Here is a 21,190-nt window from a genome sequence, read left to right on the forward strand (position 1 = left end):
GTGATAGTTTCCAAAACAATTATACAGTATTATTGTATAAGTGTATAGCATTGCCTAATGCACTGAATACAAACAGGCTACATTAGACAACAAAGAAATAATCTAAAGTAATAGATGATTAAATTAACAATTTGTTATAATTTCTTTCTTCAAGTCTTTTGATTCTGAAATCATACCATAGCTTTGTATGCCCTCAACTATAGCTATCTATGAACGCTTGTTTCCACAACGGAATAAAAAATATAAAAAGGTAATTGCGACTTTATCTCACCGTTATGACTTTTTCTGCAAATGTGAGAAAAAGAGTTTAAATCTCACAATTCAGACTATTCAGAACTGCGAGTTTGTATCGCAATTCTGAGAAAAAAGGTCAGAACTGCAAACTTAACTTGCAACTGGGAGAAATTCTGACTTTTTTCTCAGAATTGTGAGATTTAAACTTGCAATTGCCAGAAAAGTCAGAATTGTGAGATAAAATGTCTAAAAAAAAAAAGTCTGAATTGTGAGCTATAAACTCGCTATTTGAGAAATACATTTGCAATTGCGAGAAAAAAGTCAAAATTGTGAGATAAAAAGTTTTTTTTTTTTTTTTTTTTTTCATGGCGGAAACAAGCTTCCATACAAATCTCATTTGCACTTGTACACATTCAACATGCATTGCGACTGATTTGAAGTCAATGACATCAAACATCATTGCCTCAGCTTTTCATCGGAAGTACCCTAGCAGATGGCCTCAGAACTAAAAGAAAGCGACTCAAAGCCATACAACTTTTATTTTATGCGGTTTCTTGAAGAAATAGGCCTAGGCCCTACTACTTTGTCAAGTATTTGCATAGAAGTATCAGAATACTTTATTTTTTGTGTGCGTGTCAGTTCATACACTGCAAAAAATGCTGCACTGCATTTAATTAAATGCCAAAATAATGTTTAAGTTAAATACTTGTTAATGTTAATATGGTGTATTTCTGGATAGCCATTTCTTTTAGCCAATCAAAAGGCGAATTCTGAAGGTATCCGCCCACTTCCTAAAATGAATGAAGGATCCGACAGAGCGTTTCGATAGGCAGAGTTCGGTTCACTCAGTTCAGTCAGTCGGTGTTTGTTGAACAGAAACTTACTCTCAACTCGTATACGATTAACTAAGCATATCTTGTAGTTATCTGTCTGGTTAAGAAACTAGATGTTTGCACGCGTCGTCTTCTACGCAGTTTTGTTATGTAACTACACAGACAAAAAGAAGCGTATGAGCCTATGACGCCAGAGTGTTTGTGGAGAAATGAAGATGTCCAGGAGCGGATCAGGTCTCCAGCCTCTTAAAGCTACTGTTCCCTTCACACTGCACAAACCAGCTGGAGCTGCCGTCACAAATATCACTTCAGGTGAAGTATATAATACACATCAGTAACTATCACACATGATCTGAGCCACTAAATGTCCTTGAAGATTAACAGGAAATGATTGAGTTTGAAAACACATTATTATTTGAATTTTAATTTTAATTTCATTTTATGTGCTTTAAACGATCTAAACGTATACATAAATAGTTGTATTACGCTTATTTGAGCATTAAACAGTTTGTGCTTTTTAGTATGGTTTCTCATTATCTCTGGGTAAAGATGAAATTTATCAGTGAGTTCATTTCATCTACCCACACTACAGTTTTCTTCTGGACTTTGCTAGTGCATAGTAACATCATCATCATATTAATTATAAATACTGGCTGTATATTAACTTTAAGCTTATAAATTACACTTATAAAGATGTATGGTTTTATATTTTGTCCAATATACAGTGGGGACTATGCAAATCAAAATCTAATTTAAAGCTTGAAACAAAGAAGCTTTTTTGATTTTAAATATATATATATATTTTATGAAGCAAGGCATTTTTATGACATTTAGAGAATAATAAAGAAGAAATATTTTCGATATTTCACTAATCAAAGAATACAACACTGGTGGCACTGGTCATGTGAACTCCTTTGTACTAAAGGTCACATTTTCTTGCTTCCAGTGAAGCACAAGATGCTCTTTGAAACATCTTAAGTCTTGGTGGAAAACATGATCTGGTTTTGTTCGTGTCAGCTACAGTGTTATCGTCATTAAAGCAAAAGACAGTCAATCTAAATGCTAAGACATTTTGAAATTCATGTTAATCAGCTCAAATTGTTATATTTTAGAGATTTCATTGTATGTAATACATAATGTCTAATATATCTTTTTCATATGCAGTAATTCAAAAACTCTTATGATCTATTCTAGACCATTGAATAGTGAAGTTTAATACAAAAGAGGATATAGGAAGAAACTTGCAATACACCCATTTATAAGAATAGCATGTTTAATAGCATGTTTCCTCATTGAAGTGTATAGATAATTGCTAAGCACTGGTTTTCTCTCCATGCAATATACTGTGATCACTTTGATTTCAGGTGTTTTGTCTGAAAGCCTTTTTATTCAATACACAAGCTTTCTTGGTTCCTCAGGTGATTGGACCAAAGCCGAGTGTTGTTTGCAGACTCGGATCCGGCGCACACTATCTTTGGATGCGATTGTGGGGCCGTACTTGCAAGGCCAGTGGCCCAAAGTGGGTGACAAACACAGTCCCAGCAGACACGGCAGGGAAGATAAATCCACACAGGTGAAGTGATTCAATGTCCTGGCTGAATCATGTCCATAATAGAGTCCATAATAAATTCTAATCCATCATATCAACGGCTCAGCCATTAGTGATATTCTGTGAAGTGTGTGATATAAAAATAAAGAGGGTTTTTCACAAGGATGCCATAGAAGAACCATTTTTGGTACCCCAAAGAACCTTTCAGAAAGGTCAAGTGGTCATAGTGTCAAGAACATTTAAAAGATCTAAAGAACCCTTTTGTGGTTTGTTGGAATTCTTCATGGAACCGTAGAATGCCAATAAAGAACCTTTATTTTTAATAGTGTATGTATTGTATAGATTCTAGATCAAACTGTTTAAAGGTTCCATTTAATTGGAAGTAGACTGGTATTCAATATAAATACCATGGTACATGAAAATGGTAATATTATCCCCATATAGACCTAGTGTATTCACTTTTAGGCCCTGTTTACGCCTGGTAATAAGAATGCGTTTTGGTTGATCGGATTTCAAGTGGACGACGCTAAATAAAGGTGTTAACGGGATCTAAAAGGTTTTGAGCTTGTCCACTTTCGACCACTTCCAGAGGTAGTCCAAAGCGCATTCGACCGGATTGCTTTCGTAGTGTAGACGCTCATTTGGTAGAATGCGTTCGAACAGCCACAAAATGCGTAAACATTATGTAAAGTGCCCTAGCCACACAAGATTTAAACTTTGCCAGCTGGAGACCCAAGTTTGGTTTGAAGATGAAAAACGTACCAAGCACAATGTTCTCTCACCATTTCTGATTTCTAACACACACTCACAGCGTTCGGTGTGGTCTTGTCTATCAGCGCAGTAAAGAAAGCTGATGCTCTCCTTATTGTTTCCATTGTCTGTCCGCATTCATATGTAAATTGCACACGATTATTTTGTCCATTAGATCTAAAGATCTTAAAAAAACTATATTTACCCACCCATAGACCCTCCCCTCGAAGAAATCAGGACAGAAGTTGTAGAAAGTGGGGAAAAGAGATGGATTAAAATACCAGGTGTAAACAGGAATGTGTCTCCCTCGTCTACTTGCGATCCAACCAAAACGCATCTTAATACCAGGTGTAAACAGGGCCTGCATCAATCAACATCAGTTTCAGGTGCCCTGGGGGCTGTTCCATAAACCAAGATTAGAGTATAAGCCAGGCTTATTTCGGTTAGTCAGGCTTATTTTTGGTAGATTCGGTTTCATAAAGCAAACTTAAACTAGTTTGAACTCAGTTACCCTGGCAACTTATGCTGGGAAACTAGCCTGGTCCAGGGCAGGCTAACTGTCAGGCTAAGCCTCAGTTGTTACACAGATCCTCTAACACTGACCAATAGGAACACAATGATATTACCACTGACACTCTCTCATACCATTATTGGACTTTATTAACCACTATTAGTCCAAAAATAAATACACAGTATACAGAAAATCAACTTAAATAAGGCTACAATGATATATTTTTGTCATATTTTCCCCCAATAAATATTCCTTATTTTTCCTTCTACTTTTTTTCTTTTGTTATAATACCCACCAACACATAGCCTAAAAACACACATGATTAGAACAATAACCAAAAAGTACATAGACACTTTTACATATGATTTAAGGGGAAAAGACAAAAACAATAAATAAATAGTAATAAAAATGTAACATTAACATATTTATATCAAACTCTTATAATGACACATAATTCCTAATAGTTATTCAAGTAATATTATTTGAATATCAAATATTCAATATTAAATAAGTGAATAAATAAAATAACAAATAACTAGAAATAAAAGGGAGGGAGGGTTATATAAAAATGTAGTTAATGTAGGCTAATATATATTCCTTTATTTTATGGAATATTCTTTGATTTTAGAGTTGCACATATCTTTTCAAAATGTATACATTTGCTCTTAATTTAATGTTATCCTCTCCATAATGTACTTTAGAAACTAAATCTACTCATTTAAAACTGGGGATTCTTGCTTTCTCCAAAAAAATATTGCATTAAAAGCTGTAATTCTCAGCATTCTAAATAAGTATACAACATCTTTATTAAGTAACATAGGTCCTATACCCAAAACTATATTTTGTATCTTTATATATTTAGTTTCTTAAAAAAAATCTTCCCTGAATTATAGGCTACTTCACTGAAGTACTTCTGTTCGCTAGAAGTTCACTGCAACTTATCCAACATCCTAAAGATAAATTATTATAATTAGAAGATATTTCTAGTGTTATAAAATATCGCATATTAATTTTCCAAGCAAAATGTATATTTTAGTCAGAATTATTGCGCTCCTATTTGGCGCGCATGCGCGCAGCAGCGCTCGTTCAATATGAAAATTAGCAGCAAAATGGATACATTTGCATGACTTTCTAACATTTACAGATGGAGAATATAACTGTAAAATGTCAGTTTTGAACTAAGGGGGGGAAAAAACATGTCACAAACGCATAAAACAGCACAAAATATACGCTGTTTGATGGTGGATCGATTTGATCCACGATCGACCTCTAGGGCTGCTTAAGAAACGCGTGCACACGCAATAGGCTCTATGCACGAACGCTGCTGACATATTTCCGGTAGGATCTCAGCCGGCGTCTTTACTTCCGCATAGCGCATTCTATAGGACAATTCACTTTAATAAAATTCATTTTCTCAGAAACGGAGACAACGATTTTAGAAACTGATTCGCAAGTCGGATTTCGCGTGATATGAGAGAATACTCACCCTCAAAGTTGTCGATGTAGCTCGAAATTTTTAATTTAAAGAACTTCTCTTTCTTACTCATATTTCTGACAGTTAACTGCCTCACAATATTGTTAACATCATTCACGTTAACCGCTGGAAGTTCTTGTAAACAGAGAGTGTAATTTGCCATTATCTCCACCTAATGCAAAAACGGCTTCTGACGCAGCACCGGATGTAACTGGGCGGGCTGAGACAAAACGCGGAAGCGATCGTGCGTAGAGCCTATTATCTAGACTAGATAAACCTGGATCAAATTAGTGAGATTGCGTGAGCTTCAATTACCTTTTATGAAACCACTTTAGCCCCAACTCATTTGTTAGGCTCATTCAAGTCCGGTTTTGGAGTTTAATCCCTGCTTTTCTAAGCGGCTTTTATGGAACAGCCCCCTGGTCACAAGTGGATAAGTTTACCAACAGTGTGTGTCAGCTGACTCACCCAAGACTTATGTTAATAACAGTGTAAACAAAGCCATTTAGTACCGTGGTAAATACCAGAGGTCCATTGTGTCTTCGGACACCATCACTGTACCGTGGTGTGCACAAACTAGGCTATTACATCACATCCTATCCTATGATTTACTGCAATCACTATGAACTTTAACCCTCAGCTCAGCTGTGAAGGGAAGTTGGCACATTAGCTTTTTATTTTTAAATATCATCTGTTTTCTGTTCCTTATAATATAAGCCAAAATTTCACGCTTCCTTTTATATTGTTGACTTAAGACTGTTTTACCCACTAAAATTACCTTCTAAATGAGTCTCTCTAAGGTAAATGTATTTTCTTTGCTGGTAATGCTGGTTAATAACAAAACATCTGATTGTACTAGTTCAACCAAAAATGAGAATTGTCTTTTTTTACTCAACCTAAGGCAAAATTAAACAAATCGTTCATTGAAAATCCTTATTGATTTGTTAGGGGGATGTGGTGGCTTCAGCCCTGGTTCCAAAATCGTTCATCCATGAAACAAAAGACATTTAGTGGAATGTTCACAAAGCTGTTTTTCATAGGATGAAAGCATGATGGACAGACAAGCAGATCTTTTCTTCTGCATTGTGATGTACATTCGCGTGTAACGGTTTATCAAAAAATAACAAAAATGCTTGATTTTATTTATTTGTTGATTGGATTTTGAAATGTGGGCTTTGCACTCATAAGTGGAAGCAGGGTTTAAGTGGACTAAATGATTGGAGAAGTCCTGCATATATGTACATCAGCAGGCATTTATGAGTTATGACATTTTGATTAAACATTATGAGGTCAAAAAACAAAAAAAACAAACATACAATCGTTCCCAATAAGATCTATAACATGCAATTATAAAATTGATGGGCTGAATTTTCATGTCATGCCAACTTTAAAGTAAGGCCAAAAATGCAATCCCTTTAAGGAATCAGCCAGCCCGGTACAACACTATTGCTGTCTAAGCAAATTAAAATGTTTAAAGTGTAATTGTATGTATTTATGATGGCTGTTATTTTTGTAAAAGACACCACATGTGTGGTTAGCTGGAGCTGAAAGAACAGCTGTTGGATTTCACAAACGCTCAGCATCATGGGGAAATTCAGAACATCTCCAGGATGGAAGTGACATGTGTGCAGGTTCATCGGTAAGTCAAACATCACAGTAAACATGCCACTTCAATTCTGTTATGGAAATAGCTTGAAACTATAGAAAGTTCATGTGTTGTGACTCATGGAAAATGTATTACTCTAGATCACACTACATACTTGTATATGTGAGTAAGAAAATGTCTGCTGTTTCTCTGCTCTTTTTTTTTTTTGTTCTTACACTGTTTTTCTTTCTAAGTTTTCCAAGCTGAAACAACAACTGCAACAGAAGCAAAGGTCAGGTTTTCCAGTTGGCAACCAAGAGAAACTGCACAACCAACATCAGGTACTAACACTCACACACACTATCATTCTCTCTTTCTCACTGTTCTATGCTCCCTGGTTCCTCATTCACAATCCTCATTTCTCTTTTCAACCTGAACATAAAATTAAACTGAGTTATTTGGAATTTGTCTAATTGTGGTTTAATTTAATTTAGGCAGTGGCCATTTGTGAAAAAGCTAAGTGTAAATAGAGATAGATTCTATTTATACTTAATCCAAATAGTGGCAGATACTATTTGCACCTCAGTGTATTGTTGTACATTATAAAACAGTAGAAGATACGGTATCTCAGATTTAACCAAGATCACCAAAGTTAAAATACAAATCCAGTGAGTGTATACCAGAATACCAGGAAGAAGGACTTGGTTGGCAAGGGCTTTTTAGCTTAGCATGTAGCACCATATCCAGTGGTACCCTTAAAGGACAATTCCGGTGAAAAATGAACCTAGGGGTAATTAACACATGGTTACTGAGTCGATCATTCCCTGGCGTGCGTTTTCATGAAAATCGAATGTAAAGAGTTTTATCTTTAAAAACAGATTAGCTCATAACGCTAGTATATGGGGCACAGAGTAAGTAAAAGTAAATCGCTAGTTCATACCACTAACAAGGCTCAGAATAGCCTCACACTAACATGGTAGCATAATGAGGGTCCCTACATACAAACCGAAGCATTGAGAACTTTGTAAGTGTACAGACAGTTTAATAAGAAGGTACTTTATAAAGACAGTACATTACGCGTTTACAGACAGGCGTCATCTTGGAAAACAGTCTCGACTAATCGAGTCACGAACGCCGTGCTAAGTGAGCTGGTCGATAGGAATTACACATAGTGAAATCTAACGTAGCATGGCGTTCATGGCTCGACTTGTGCTGCCGATTTTTTTTTTTTTTTTCATATTTTTTCATCACTTCCACTGTGTGCTTGAATTAATCTCATGTCAGGCTTTCGTCTTCTGCGCAAGAGTGTCTGATTATAGCGGCAAGCTTTGGTGTTTTTCCCCCATCTTTCAAGAAACTATTTTATTTTCCTTGGTCCAATTTGGTTTAGATTTCTTGTTTCCAGTAGCCTACTGTAAAGCTGCTTAGCACACAGAACTAGACATCAAGCCGCGTGACATCTTGGACACCAAACACGTCATTCTGTACTTTCGTGCTTCAAGGCTGCAAAAAATCTGTGAATCTAATCACCAAACAGGCAAAGTGGCATTGATGTGCGAGTACAATACAGTAACAACGAGCTGGACAAGTATAATGTAATTTTATGAAAAACTATGTGAGTAGCGCGGCAGGATTTTGAGCATCCTCGGGTGTCGTAGCTGGACTCATAGAGATGTGCTCGAATTTTAGGACGCCCTGTTGTCCGTCAGACCGCCTTTAATAATTTCCATAACTCAACTATTGTAGTACGGCTGTATAGTTTAGTAAATGTAAAACTGGTTCAAAGGTCAGTGGTCCATTATGTTCTGTTTATTGTGTGAGGTTTTGTAACTATAGCAACCGCTTCTCCATTGCCGTGTTTTGCCAGAAACTATCGCAAAATGCTTAGTATAATCACTCAGGTAAGGGTGACATTTGTTGCAATGCTCTTAAAGAAATCCCTTGCCTCAGGGATTTTTCCCCCTCAGGGATAACTTTAAGTCAAACCACTTAAGAGGTTTCATGCAACCGGGCACTGGACCTCCACCATTCCATTCATTGACCAAGGTCCGCCCAAAAGTCTGACCAGCACGTGAAACTATAACGTCGAAGTCCCTACAATAAACCGGCATGTAAAACTTTTGGACGTATTTAAAGTCTATGCTGTGAAATTCACATACTTCTGAAAATCCAGCGTTTAGCTGATCCTGATAAGTGCTTATTGTCACAGTTGTAAACACGATGGCTTTCTACTTTTATGAGGGGGTTTGGCATCATAACAGCTTTGTTTCCAGGCGGATCATTAAAGAACGCAACACACACGTCTCCAGGAAATCATGTAGAATTCAACCTATCAGATAATGACTTCCAATTTTGTGTGCCTTATGCATCAGACGTTCGGTCCATGTGCGTGATTTCTGAGGCTGAGTCTAAATGTTGCTTGCATTTAAAGCAACACTAAGGAAGTTTTCCTCTTCGGGCGCCCTACAGGTTGGAAGCGGAATTGTCCATTACCGCTGTCGTTAATCATTCCGCAGCCTACTGTCGCACACACGCTCGCTGTTTATCCAGCATCGGCTGTGAAATGAACGATGTCCACAGACAAGGTAGAGTATTTTGCATGATTTCATGAAAGTATGATGTATTGCGACATCAGAAACGAAGAAAAACTAAATAATGACTATTGTTACGCTTGACGTAAAGCAAGTCAAATTTGTAATTTTCTTATGTCTCATTCGAACTACAGAAACGCGACCCGGTTTGGCAAACTTGCATAGTGTGGTTATAGCAGATATAGGGACGCAAAGCGAATCCAGAAGTGCCTTTCACCCTGTTACGACTTGATGAACCACTGATACGATTTTGGAAACATTATTTTAAGGTAAAAAATGTTCCTTAGTGTTGCTTTAAGGAGGGACCCCAGTCATATCCAAGGATCATATCACAGAGACTTTTTTTTATTTTACTTAGTTAGCAACCACCCAGAACACCTAACAAAGCAATATGCTAACAGCCACTTACAACACCTTAGCAACATGGCAACACCCTAGCAACCACCCACAGCACCCTAGAATAGTGACAGTGAGTTTTGCACTGGCAAACAGCTTGAATATGTAAACATTTAGTCATTATTTGTATTATTTATCTAGATAGTTTTTGCGTGAAAATCTGTGAGATTGCATTTCACGTATCATTTCAACATTTTTGCATATGAAATTAGAATAAGATCCTGATTGTATTGTAGTTTAGTGGGCTCATTATTGGCTCATACCAAAGCTCATAAAATTCAAATGAGTTCAGTGGTCTGTGGGTGAAGCCTTCAAATGCACTCAAGTGATATATTCTGACACATGTACAAAAATGTTAGAGGAAGTGTGGAGGATTGCAAAATGTAACAGGAAGAGTGGTTGTCAAAAGCTGTTCTGCTTTAGCACATGCTGGCCAGCTGCAAACAGAAATCACACACTCCAGGGTTATTCATTTCAGAGTTTTATTTCATTTTGTATTATGGTTCTTAATTCCAGTTTAGTTTTAGTTGGATATGAAGGTGTTTTTCTGACTATTGTCATTGTTAGTTTTTATCCATTACTACATGGTTTAGCACCAAACTGAAGGCCATCCTCCTGCCAAATGACATGCACAGCACTTTATTAGATACAGTAGATATTGTATGTACTGTAAACTTGGTTTTATAATCGCTACTACAAGTTTTATTAAACACATGTACAACAATGCAGGAGACTGCAGTACTCACTGACAATGAAATGAGCAATAAATATTGTGAAGTTGGATGGATGGATGGATGGATGGATGGACGGACACACACACACACACACACACACACACACACACACACACACACACACACACACACACACCAGGCTTAGGAGAATAATTAAATCAGAACATCCAGCATGGATTGAAAATACAAAACTGAAACCATCTTTTTAGTTTTTGTCTAATGCTCTTGCATATAAATAAACATTCAAACAAATCCCCTTATCTTTGCTAACTTCATCTTAAATTGTGACCATGAAATGTGTCATATGTGTGATGTGGTAATTTTCATCATTCTCAGGAGTTTGAAGATGTCCTTTAAACAGGCCTTTAAAGTCTGTTTGTTGTTCACCTACAATTTGGGGATAAAAATGTAGGAAACAGGAAAACTCAGTTTCTGTTAATAAAAAAAGTGGCCTCTGACAATAGAAAGGATAAAAATAGCATTAGCTCAATTTAAAACCAATAGATAAAAATGGAAAGGCCTTCTAATCATAGTAGTATCAATATGTGTGCGTTTCCTGTCTTCTCAGTCCTCGGCTGCGTCATTGACTCGACTGCCGCCACGTCTTCGACACAGTGAAGAGAGACTAGATCAGGAGCTGGAGAAAGTTTTCATACATTATTCACCCGTTGACCACTGTGGAGTAAGTTTCTTAACACTTTTCACTGTTTGAACTGATTGTGAAGGCTGATGTCATGCTATGTTGCATATTATTTAAACTGGATAACCAAGCCCAAATGCTCATGTTTTTTTTTTGTTTTTTTTTGTTTTTTTTACAAACCTGCACAACTGGAAACGTATGTAACTGTATTTGTGTTTCTCTTTTGTTTTTTAGCTACATGAGGTTCCTGATGGCCACAGGGCTCCTGTTCCACACCTGAGCTCCAGGAGTGGGTTTCAGATCGAGTCTTCTTGTGTATCTTCCCAGTCCTCTTTATCTTCATTCACATCTTGCACTCCACAGTGCCCTTTAGATCTTGATACTGGTAGGTCTCTTTTTTTTTTCTTTTTCTTTTTTAACTCTCACTGTATGTAATGGTGGACAGACGTCCCTGTTTCCGGAGACAATCCTGGTTTTTGGTGTCCTGTCCCCGACTAAATCTATCCAAAACACCCTTCAAATACACAAGAAAAAGCCCGACCCACATACTCTGCAGGTTACCAGAGCAATTTGGGCTTGAACGGGGTGTGTTTGTTTTGCACACAATTTTAGACATTCCTAAAAAAGTTCAGCAACCACCGTGCAGTAATTCCCACACACATCTTAACTATATCACATGGGTGAAAGTATAACTTGATATAAAAAATAAAATAAAAAGATTAACTAAACAATTACACTTGCATCATTTACATTTACAGGAATAACTTTGTGCTCAAAATAAGTCTAAAATGCAAAATAATAAGCCTAATTAGGGCTTATTAAATGGTAAATATAATAATGCAATATAATAGTATAATATGGTAAAGATCCATTTCCAAAAGCACAAACATTAAAGAAAGCTTGAAAAGTAAAAAAAAGTTGTAATATCGATTCTAAAGTCCCAAGAATCAATCTTTTTTAATCCATGCGGTTTTCAGTTGATGACTGAGCAAAACTTTGTAGCGTGCAGCCGCCCCCCCCCAAAGGACATTGCATTATAACAGAGTATTATATTAATTCTATTATGTTATATATTTGGGTAAGCCGTGTAACACTAGTTTGTTCATTCAATAGTATTTGTGCAATTATTATCAATTAAGCAATTATGTTAAAATGGTTCTTGAAAGGCACTTTTATAAATACAATGTATTATTATTATTATTATTAAAATGTAATTTCTATGACATTATTATTATTAATATCATTAAGTAGCCTTTAATATTATAGTAATGTACCAAATTGATAATATTAAAACCAGTTTGGGTTAGTTTCACTCACCAAATCATAATGATAATTAATTATAATAATAGAATGTTAGAATATGGAACTGACAACTATTAAAATAACATACAGGAAATATATTGTCACTTTTTTTTTTGTCTGTAAATAACTATGTATTCTTGTCTGATTTGAACTGACTGTGACCCTGCTCTGTCCTAAGTTGGAGAGGTAAACTCATGTATCCTGATGTTGTCCTCATCACCACGGCCTAATAACAGCTACTGCTTCCAGAGAGATCCGCCAGAGGGCTGTGAGAGAGTCCGAGTGTGTGAAGAGAACGTGTAAGTAGGCATACAATGACAGGGTGTTTCTGTGTGGTGTTCTGAGCGGTCACTGCACTTTGCTTTGAACAACACGACTGTTTTTGTAGTTTTCCTTCACCTTGCATCATGTCTTTTTTAAAAAATGTATTCCTATCCTTTAATTCAGCCCACCATGCTTGGATCAGGTGTATGTATCCTCTTGCCCCGACCCCAACAAAGTGAACTTCACCACACACACAGGCTCAGCCTTCTGCCCTGTCAATCTCCCAAAGCCCCTCCTTCCTCCAGTGGACTTCCTGATCTGCAGCCTCTCAGTTTCTCCAGGGTCCTGCTGGGTGGGACAGTGATGACTTAATAAGAGAGCGAGAGAGTGACTGTGTCTTTAAAAACACTTGTAATGTTGTACTTGCTTCAGTATCCTTACTATAAAAAATAATATTTTCCATTGTTGAACAGTGAAAAATATATACATTTATTTTCCAGTTTAAAAAGTAATTGTAATACGAGCACCAGCTTCTTTAAATTTCTTTAATGAGAGTGGTGAAAATATCCTGTTGGAATGGCAGACAGGATAGATTTATGGTTTAATAATAGGCAGTTTTATAAGAAAAGGGCTGTCCTTTGAATATTGAATATTGAACAGGGAAGAATGAGTAGATTTGTTTGTTATATAAAGACAAATGGTACTATTAAGGCAATGCTTGTATTTTAAATCAGTATTTTACCACCCACTTCAGCGTTATAATGAACAAAGAAATTATCAAATGTTTTCATTTTTATATTTGTACCTTAGCTTTATTTAGTTACAGTTATTGAAAAGATCAGAAGATGGTATTGTGGGTGGGTTTCAGTGGGTATATTCATGTCATTGGATTTAAGGTAAATTCCAGTCATATTTACATTCACCCTTTACATTTGTGCTTTTTGAAAAAGTCGATTCTTTTGGTTTAATAAATGTTACAATTGTGTATCTTTAACATATAAATGTTAATTTTTTACTTGTATAGATGAATCTGGACATGAATGTAAGCTCAGTTGAGTGCTCTGTACTGTTTGCACATAAGTTTTTGCTAAACATAAGCTATATAATGTGGTGACGCACTATTTGACTTCAAAGTATTTCTTTATTCAGTGTGCTCATTTAATGCACATGATTTTTGTTGATGTTTTAAGCTTGGGTTAAAATGCTTTATATTCAGATGTATTAATTTGAACTATTGGCCTTCCTGCTGGGAAGTGCTTGGGGAAACTACATGCAAATTGATGATTCGTCAATCTTGTTTTATTATTATTGTTCTTTTATTGCTATAAATCAATTTAAAAATTCTTGCATGTCTGCAGTATGTTTGGCACTGATAAAAGGAGAACAAAAAAATTAAGTGCTAATCTCATGTCATGTAATCTGCACTAAACAGAAAAATTGTATTTGTGTGCCCTTGCAGTTTTTTTTACAATTCAATTTCCTATCTGCTGCTGCAGCAAACAGAATGTTTCCATATGGGAATCAAATATGAATGTTCTCTTTTTTTGTCTTTCCCAGAACTTACTGGGAACAAAACATTGCTAGCTGGATCCCATGTGCCTTGTCAAATTTCATTTATTTTCCTGAGATTATAGCAGCTAGGCCTTTCACAGAGAGGGCTTAGATTAAGCCAGAAGTTAAAGGCCTTAGTTAAAGGGATATTTCACCCAAAAATGGAAATTCTGTCATAATTTACTCACCTTCATGTCGTCACAAACCTGTAAGTCTTCCTTTCATCTTCGGAACACAAATGAAGAGCTTTTTGATGAAATCTGAGGTTTCTGTCCTTCCATAGACAGCTATGCAACTACCACTCTGACGCTTCAAAAAGTTCATTAAGAGATCGTAAAACTAATCCATATGAATTGAGCCGTTTAGTCCAATTTTTCTGAAGAGACTCAATCGCTTTATATGATGAACAAATTTAATTTAGGCTTTTATTCACATAAACATTGATCAGCGAACATAAACAGAAGCTCAACTGAACCTGTGTAACACGAGAATGAACCTCACTGGTTCTCGCGCATCAAGCAAACATGCTTGAGCTTCCGTTACCACAATGGATGTGTGTGTTGATGAAATGTTTATATGTGAATAAAAGCCTAAATTCAATCTGTCCATCACATAAAGGGATCGTGTCTCTTCAGAAAATTTGGAATAAACCGCTCAACACATATGGATTATAGTTGTACCATCTCTTTGACATAAAGCTCTCATTAAAAATATCTTAATTTGTGTTACGATGATGAACGAAAGTCTTATGGGCTTGAAACGGCATGAGGGTGAGTAAATGGAAAGAATTACATTTTTTAGGTGAACTAACCCTTTAAATTAGGAAATTAGGTTTAAGTGACTTTTATAAACATGCCTTTGAAAAAAAACATTATGTGTGCATCTTGAGACAAAACAATGGCACTGACATATTTTAATAGTTTAAGTTCAAACCACTTAAACATGCATTTTAGTGTGGGACTGGGCTGAAGCCTTGTCTGTGAAACTGGGCATTGATGTTTTAAAACAATATCAGTAACTAGAATTTCAGATGATAGAGGATTCAAAGAAACTAAATGTAGGCTATTACAGAGCTCTTAGCCAAATAATTGACTTTTATTTACCAGCATGTAATAGACCTCGATCATTTTGTCTGACAACGACAGTGCCAACCCTATTTGATTTTTTATAAGGACGAATATCTCTGGCCCGAGGTGTGAATGAGACTCAATGGAGGTTCTCTGACTTCAATACAGAACAATCGTAAAGCTGTTGTTAAGACATCTCAGTTGTTGAAAAGGATAATTTATGTATTAGTTTTATGATTGATTTTCTGATGCAAGATGCAGAGTTGTGAATTTGTATAGACTCAAGTGTTTTGCATTATCTCTGTATAGAGCTCGGGCGTAGACGTTATGGAATGATGCATTGTGGGTAACCACGGCCATTTTAGAGGCAACGCAGAAGTGTTCGGAATAAAGTAATAGCGTAGCCGACCGGTCTCCACCGGCACCGAGAAAGAAAGAGAAAAAGTTATGGGCCGTGACAAAAAAAGTTGGCTATACCGTATACTGACAAACTTAATAATGAAGCCAAACAACGCTACTTAAAAAAAAAAAAAAAAGATTTGATCCCTATGAATAAAGTCTGGAGGTGGCTAATACCAAGCCTCAGTTTCCCTGATATTTTCCTACCTGGTCTGTGGAGTAGCGCTTACATCTCCGATCCAGAGCCGGATTTACAATTTCCTGTGCCCTCGGCAACAACATTCACACACACATTTTAATTGTTTAATAAACAAATGTTTTTTATTTTGTCACATTTGGCTGCAAAGATGAGGTTGACGATGCTGATTGGCAATCTTTGCTGTAAGTGAACGCGCCAGAGAGAAATGCAAATTGCATACGGATTAACTTACATAAGCAGAGAGCTGTCTGTTTTCTTTCGTTTTGAATTGTTTGTTTAAAAGTAGACACTTTTAGAAAAGTAGAAACTTGTCACTGGAGGCTCACTTGCAGTTCACAAATGGATGAGTGCAAGATCTGCAGATCTACAAAGTAAACGCGGAGAAAACAATCGTTCGCACCGTTAACCAAGCATCAGTAGTGACACACACACACACACACACACACACACGTACACTTGTCAGATTCTGTGAGCTACGAAGCTTGTCTATGCGGGTTTGTTACACTTCAGGAGTAATTTATCATACGTGCAATAATCCACTGTTTTCGTCCGGTTGACGACCAGCGGCGACCCAAGCCATTCGACGAAAATAGGGAAAACTAATATGATTTATGAGGCGTTTGCCCTGTCGATCATGAGACCGATTACAGCAGTTCACAATACAGCAATACTGAACCATTTTCCAGAAAATAACCTAAATGAATGACCAAATGATCAACGTTACCTACTGCCTACTATACGCTACTATACAGTACAATCTTACTTCCGTACCGTGATTCCCACAATGCATTGCGGCGTGACGCAACGATCCCGAGCTCTATTCCCCTATTGTTATTGCAATAAAAAAAAGAAAGAAAGAAAAGAAAAAAGACTCAATGGAGGAATGAATGTCTAACCCGCGGGCGCCCTCTGTCGGCTGTCGCCAGAAAAGATGCACAGCTCTTCTACAGCGCATATATCAGGCATCCCTTTACACTCCGCTCGTTCTCCTACACAGTTGAGTGTACGACGAACGCCTTTCAAATCCTGCTCTGTATAGACATATTTTTGGAGTTTGACATGCTGAATACCGTACTGAAACAACTGAAAAGCCACCCGGCTGTAAGTATTTCAGATTTGATACTGATGATGCTCATGTCTGTTAATGATGAGGATTCATTTATTCTCTCCAATCATGTCTCTGAATCATTTCAGGCGTTACGCGTTTGCTAATACATCCTCTGCTCGAGGGATGATGCACTTCATTTTATAGGCTGTTTGTTAGGGTTTCAATAAACTTAACGGCCACATAGGGGATGTCACGTCACAGTGATTAGAAATTCTGGCCATTCTGTGAAGGACAGGGTATTGGCATTTCCCAAATGTATTTCTGTCTATATATACCGCGCGCTCGTGAATTCCCCATATACCAACAGTGTCTGAGCACGTATGCCTGCTGTAGCCTAGATATATGCCTGCATATATATCTGTCATATATGGCTGTTCAGCTGCTGTCAAGGGCATTGAGGTTAAATCAGCTTTACCTCTTTTATTCATTTAGCATAACAGCTTCCTATCGAGACTTACAAGACTTAAGCATAAAACATTAGAACAGGACATACATTAGTGTGAAGGAATTCTAATGTGGTTGATCGGCAACATTTTGATTTTTGAATATAAAAAAAAAAACATATTACATCAAATTATGTTTCAGGTCTAATATATATGATGATAACAGGGTTGACATCTATAGGCGGTGTAATAGGCAGGTTATTGGTTGTTCAGCTGTATTTTGAGCAGTCTAGTCATTTTTTAGTAATTAATTTATAATTCTTTCTCTCTTTGAAGTTGATTCCTCTCTTTATTTTCATTGGTGGTGGAGCGACCATGTCTATGCTATACCTGGGCCGCCTCGCTCTAAAGAACCCTGACTGCTCGTGAGTAACCTTTTCATTCAGTACCTTATCAAACATATGGAGTACTGACTGAAATCTGTCAACAGATGGGATCGCAAGAACAACCCAGAGCCATGGAATAAGCTGGGGCCAAATGACCAGTACAAGGTGAAAGCAACATTTATGTAGACAACTTGTTTTTGCCCTTTTCTGATTATGAGAGCTTTGTATATTTAGCTATTATAGCCAAATAGTCTCATGGTGGTAATATTCTGTACTGTTTTGTTAGTGTATTAATATTTAATATTAACCAATTTTCACCTCCCACAGCTCTTCGCTGTCAACATGGACTACTCTAAACTGGAGAAGGACAGGCCTGATTTCTGAGCAAAGTGAATCAGCTGGGTGTGGTAAACGCTGCACTTCCAGCCTCGGCCTATTCAACATGACATCAGATGCTAGAATGTGAATCACCATTTAAAATCTTTAAAGAAAGGAAAGTGAGCACATACACATAAGCTATAAGATCTGAATGTATATCTTTAGTCAGAAACAATATTTTCTTTACAGATACACATATTGACACCTCAAAGGAAATGCATCATCAAACCTGTAACAATATCATCTATAGTTATCTTCCTGTTATCCAAATAAACAAGACAGACAGCAATAAAAGAAGTGTTGTGTGTGGTTCAGGTATGGGGAAAAATGTCCCCACAGAGATGGCAATATCTGAAAATCCTTGTCCTTGTGGGGACATTTTTTGGTCCCCATAAGGAAAACAGTTTATAAATCATACAGAATTATGTTTTTTTATGCTTTTATAACTGTAAAAATGCAGAAAGTTACTGTGATTGGTAAGGTTAGGGGATTGAAAATACAGTTTGTACAGTAGGCTATAAAAGTCATTATGTGTATGGAAAGTCCTCATAAAGCATGGAAATTCAACACTCTGTTACTCTGACAGAGGGTAGTTTGCCTTACAATAGATGGCGCCATTTACTCAAAAACGACTTTGGTCGTTTGGTCAGACTTAAAGAGATAGTACACCCAAAAATGACAATTCTGTCATCATTTACTCACCCGCGAGTTGTTCCAAACCTGTATTAATTTCTTTCCTCTGCTGAACACAAAAGAAGATATTTTGAATAATGTCAGTAACCAAACTGATGGGAATTCAATAGTATTTCTTTTCCATACTATGGAAGTCAATGGGGCCCATCCACTGTTTAATATCTATCTATCTATCTATCTATCTATCTATCTATCTATCTATCTATCTATCTATCTATCTATCTATCTATCTATCTATCTATCTATCTATCTATCTATCTATCTATCTATCTATCTATCTATCTATCTATCTATCTATCTATGTTGGATTGCCTCCTGTCATTTATTTAAAGATCGAATGTGGAATACCACTTTGCAATACCACTTTATTCTGAAAGGGGGCGATATTATGTAAGTTTACTTTATGTTTTTGTTTGTTTGTTTTTTGCACATGAATATACATAAATATACAAAATTGAAGCTGGTTGTAATAACGTTATAATGTTAAATTAATTCAGCATTTAAATGTACAGTAACAAAGAAAAATGGTTGTTTTAATATGTTAGGCTGAGGCTATTAGCCTATAATTCGACAGCTTTTAAGTTTTTTTGTTGTTGTTGTTGTTGTTGTTGTTGTTGTTGTTGTTGTTGTTGCATTAAATCTAGCTTACATGAAAACTATCAACCTAAACAAATGATTAATGTTTTCTATGCAAAGTTGTATTTTGCTTCCGAACCCTGGGGTGTATTATTACATGCGTTTCTTGCTTGAAAGAGTCTGGCAGTGTAAACTTACTCTATTAAGTTTCTCTCCATTGTTAAAAACATAAAGAGCTCATAAAAGAGCTCCCCAAACATTCTTCTCTTTGAGCTGAGCGAAGTCCTGATCTTTCCTGTTAGAAGCTGCTAACATGACAGAAATGGGTCTTAATCTTGGCCATGAAAACAGACATGACGCTCTCAAAACAGATCTATTACCCAAGAGGCTCTGTAGAATAGGTTTATAAGTGGGTGTGGGAACTTGTAAGTGGGTTTCTGTGAGGTTGGAAAGTGTTTCCAGTAGGTGATGACAGGAAATTGCAATTACTGAGATGAACAAATAGTTCTTTATAAACTTAATCCACTAGTAGCCATACGTTTATTAAAGTAATCTGTTCATATTGATCAGAACTATAATGTTTTTTGGGATGATCCTGAAGGTTTCATAGTCCTTATTTTCTTTCAGTTGACTTGGGTGATATTTTTCCATACTAGATTCTAGGCTTGTTTGGATAAAGAACCAGTTTTCATCCGTTGTAAAGGCTCTAAGATTTCACCACATCCCCATTCTGCTCCTGTAGGGAGTTGGTCAGTGAGCTGATGATAAAAATGTGAAACCAATATTGTGTGGGACGGAGGTCTAACAGCTGGGATTATGTCCTGAGCTCTTTATTGAAGGAAAAACATGGCCAGGAATGACATGTTTATGCAGAGTGTTCATTGCAGATAGTGTAAGCTTTCAATCGCAAATATTTTGTTACTTCAAGCTTCACTAAGCATGAGGTATAATGTGTTAAAAGGATATTTCCCAAAAGGATAGCCCCCAAAATTCTTACCAACTAGCTGGTGGATTTGCATGACCCTTGTTGCACTCTTTAAACGGGTCATGTTTTTTTCCCTAATTTTCCTGGATCCTTTGACATATAAAATGTCTTTGTACCATTAAAACATCCTGCATGTTTCAAGGCTTAAAACGTCCTCTTCATTATGAACAAAACATTTATTTAACCAAGCTCCAAAAGTGATGTGTCACTGGCCAATACATTTGCATATGACTTCCTCAAAAAACAGTTATCGCACCATAGACCTATATTGACTTTCAGTTGTTTAAAGTCGGCATGAAACGGAAGTTTCAATATTATTTTCTTTGTGACGTACATCTGAAATGGCTTCTCAAACAAGAAAAAAATCAAATAAAATTGAGGAGGGACTTGATTTTGCCCATCAAAATTTTATTGGATCGTTGGATCTATTGCTGTTATCTCATGTGGGTGACTTTAAAGGGGTCATATAATGGTACATGCACTTTTACAAGTTGATTGTACTGAAATGTGTGTTGGCAGTGCCTGTACACAACCATCATAAAATGATAAAAATCCATCCAGTGTTTTTTTTTAATCTTCTTATATGTTTCCCCCTCTCCTGA

At 36.5% G+C, this 21,190-nt stretch overlaps 2 protein-coding genes across 2 annotated transcripts; both read left to right on the forward strand.

The window, feature by feature from the left end:
• The first annotated feature begins 1,020 nt into the window (after positions 1 to 1,020).
• Positions 1,021 to 16,917, forward strand: fam117ab (family with sequence similarity 117 member Ab). The gene is made up of 9 exons (XM_081393106.1): positions 1,021 to 1,379; positions 2,486 to 2,640; positions 6,871 to 6,990; positions 7,191 to 7,277; positions 11,226 to 11,339; positions 11,532 to 11,682; positions 12,778 to 12,898; positions 13,047 to 15,784; positions 16,895 to 16,917. Exons 1-8 carry the CDS (start codon positions 1,277 to 1,279, stop codon positions 13,225 to 13,227), a joined length of 1,032 nt encoding a protein of 343 aa, XP_081249232.1. The 5' UTR covers positions 1,021 to 1,276; the 3' UTR covers positions 13,228 to 15,784; positions 16,895 to 16,917.
• A 37-nt stretch (positions 16,918 to 16,954) lies between these two features.
• Positions 16,955 to 19,692, forward strand: ndufa4b (NDUFA4 mitochondrial complex associated b). Its single transcript, XM_081393116.1, has 4 exons — positions 16,955 to 17,180; positions 17,907 to 17,995; positions 18,061 to 18,121; positions 18,284 to 19,692. Exons 1-4 carry the CDS (start codon positions 17,139 to 17,141, stop codon positions 18,338 to 18,340), a joined length of 249 nt encoding a protein of 82 aa, XP_081249242.1. The 5' UTR covers positions 16,955 to 17,138; the 3' UTR covers positions 18,341 to 19,692.
• The last annotated feature ends 1,498 nt before the right edge of the window (positions 19,693 to 21,190 follow it).

The sequence above is a fragment of the Scardinius erythrophthalmus genome (genome assembly GCF_964197995.2).
Source record: "Scardinius erythrophthalmus genome assembly, chromosome: 18".
Lineage (NCBI taxonomy): Eukaryota > Metazoa > Chordata > Actinopteri > Cypriniformes > Leuciscidae > Scardinius > Scardinius erythrophthalmus.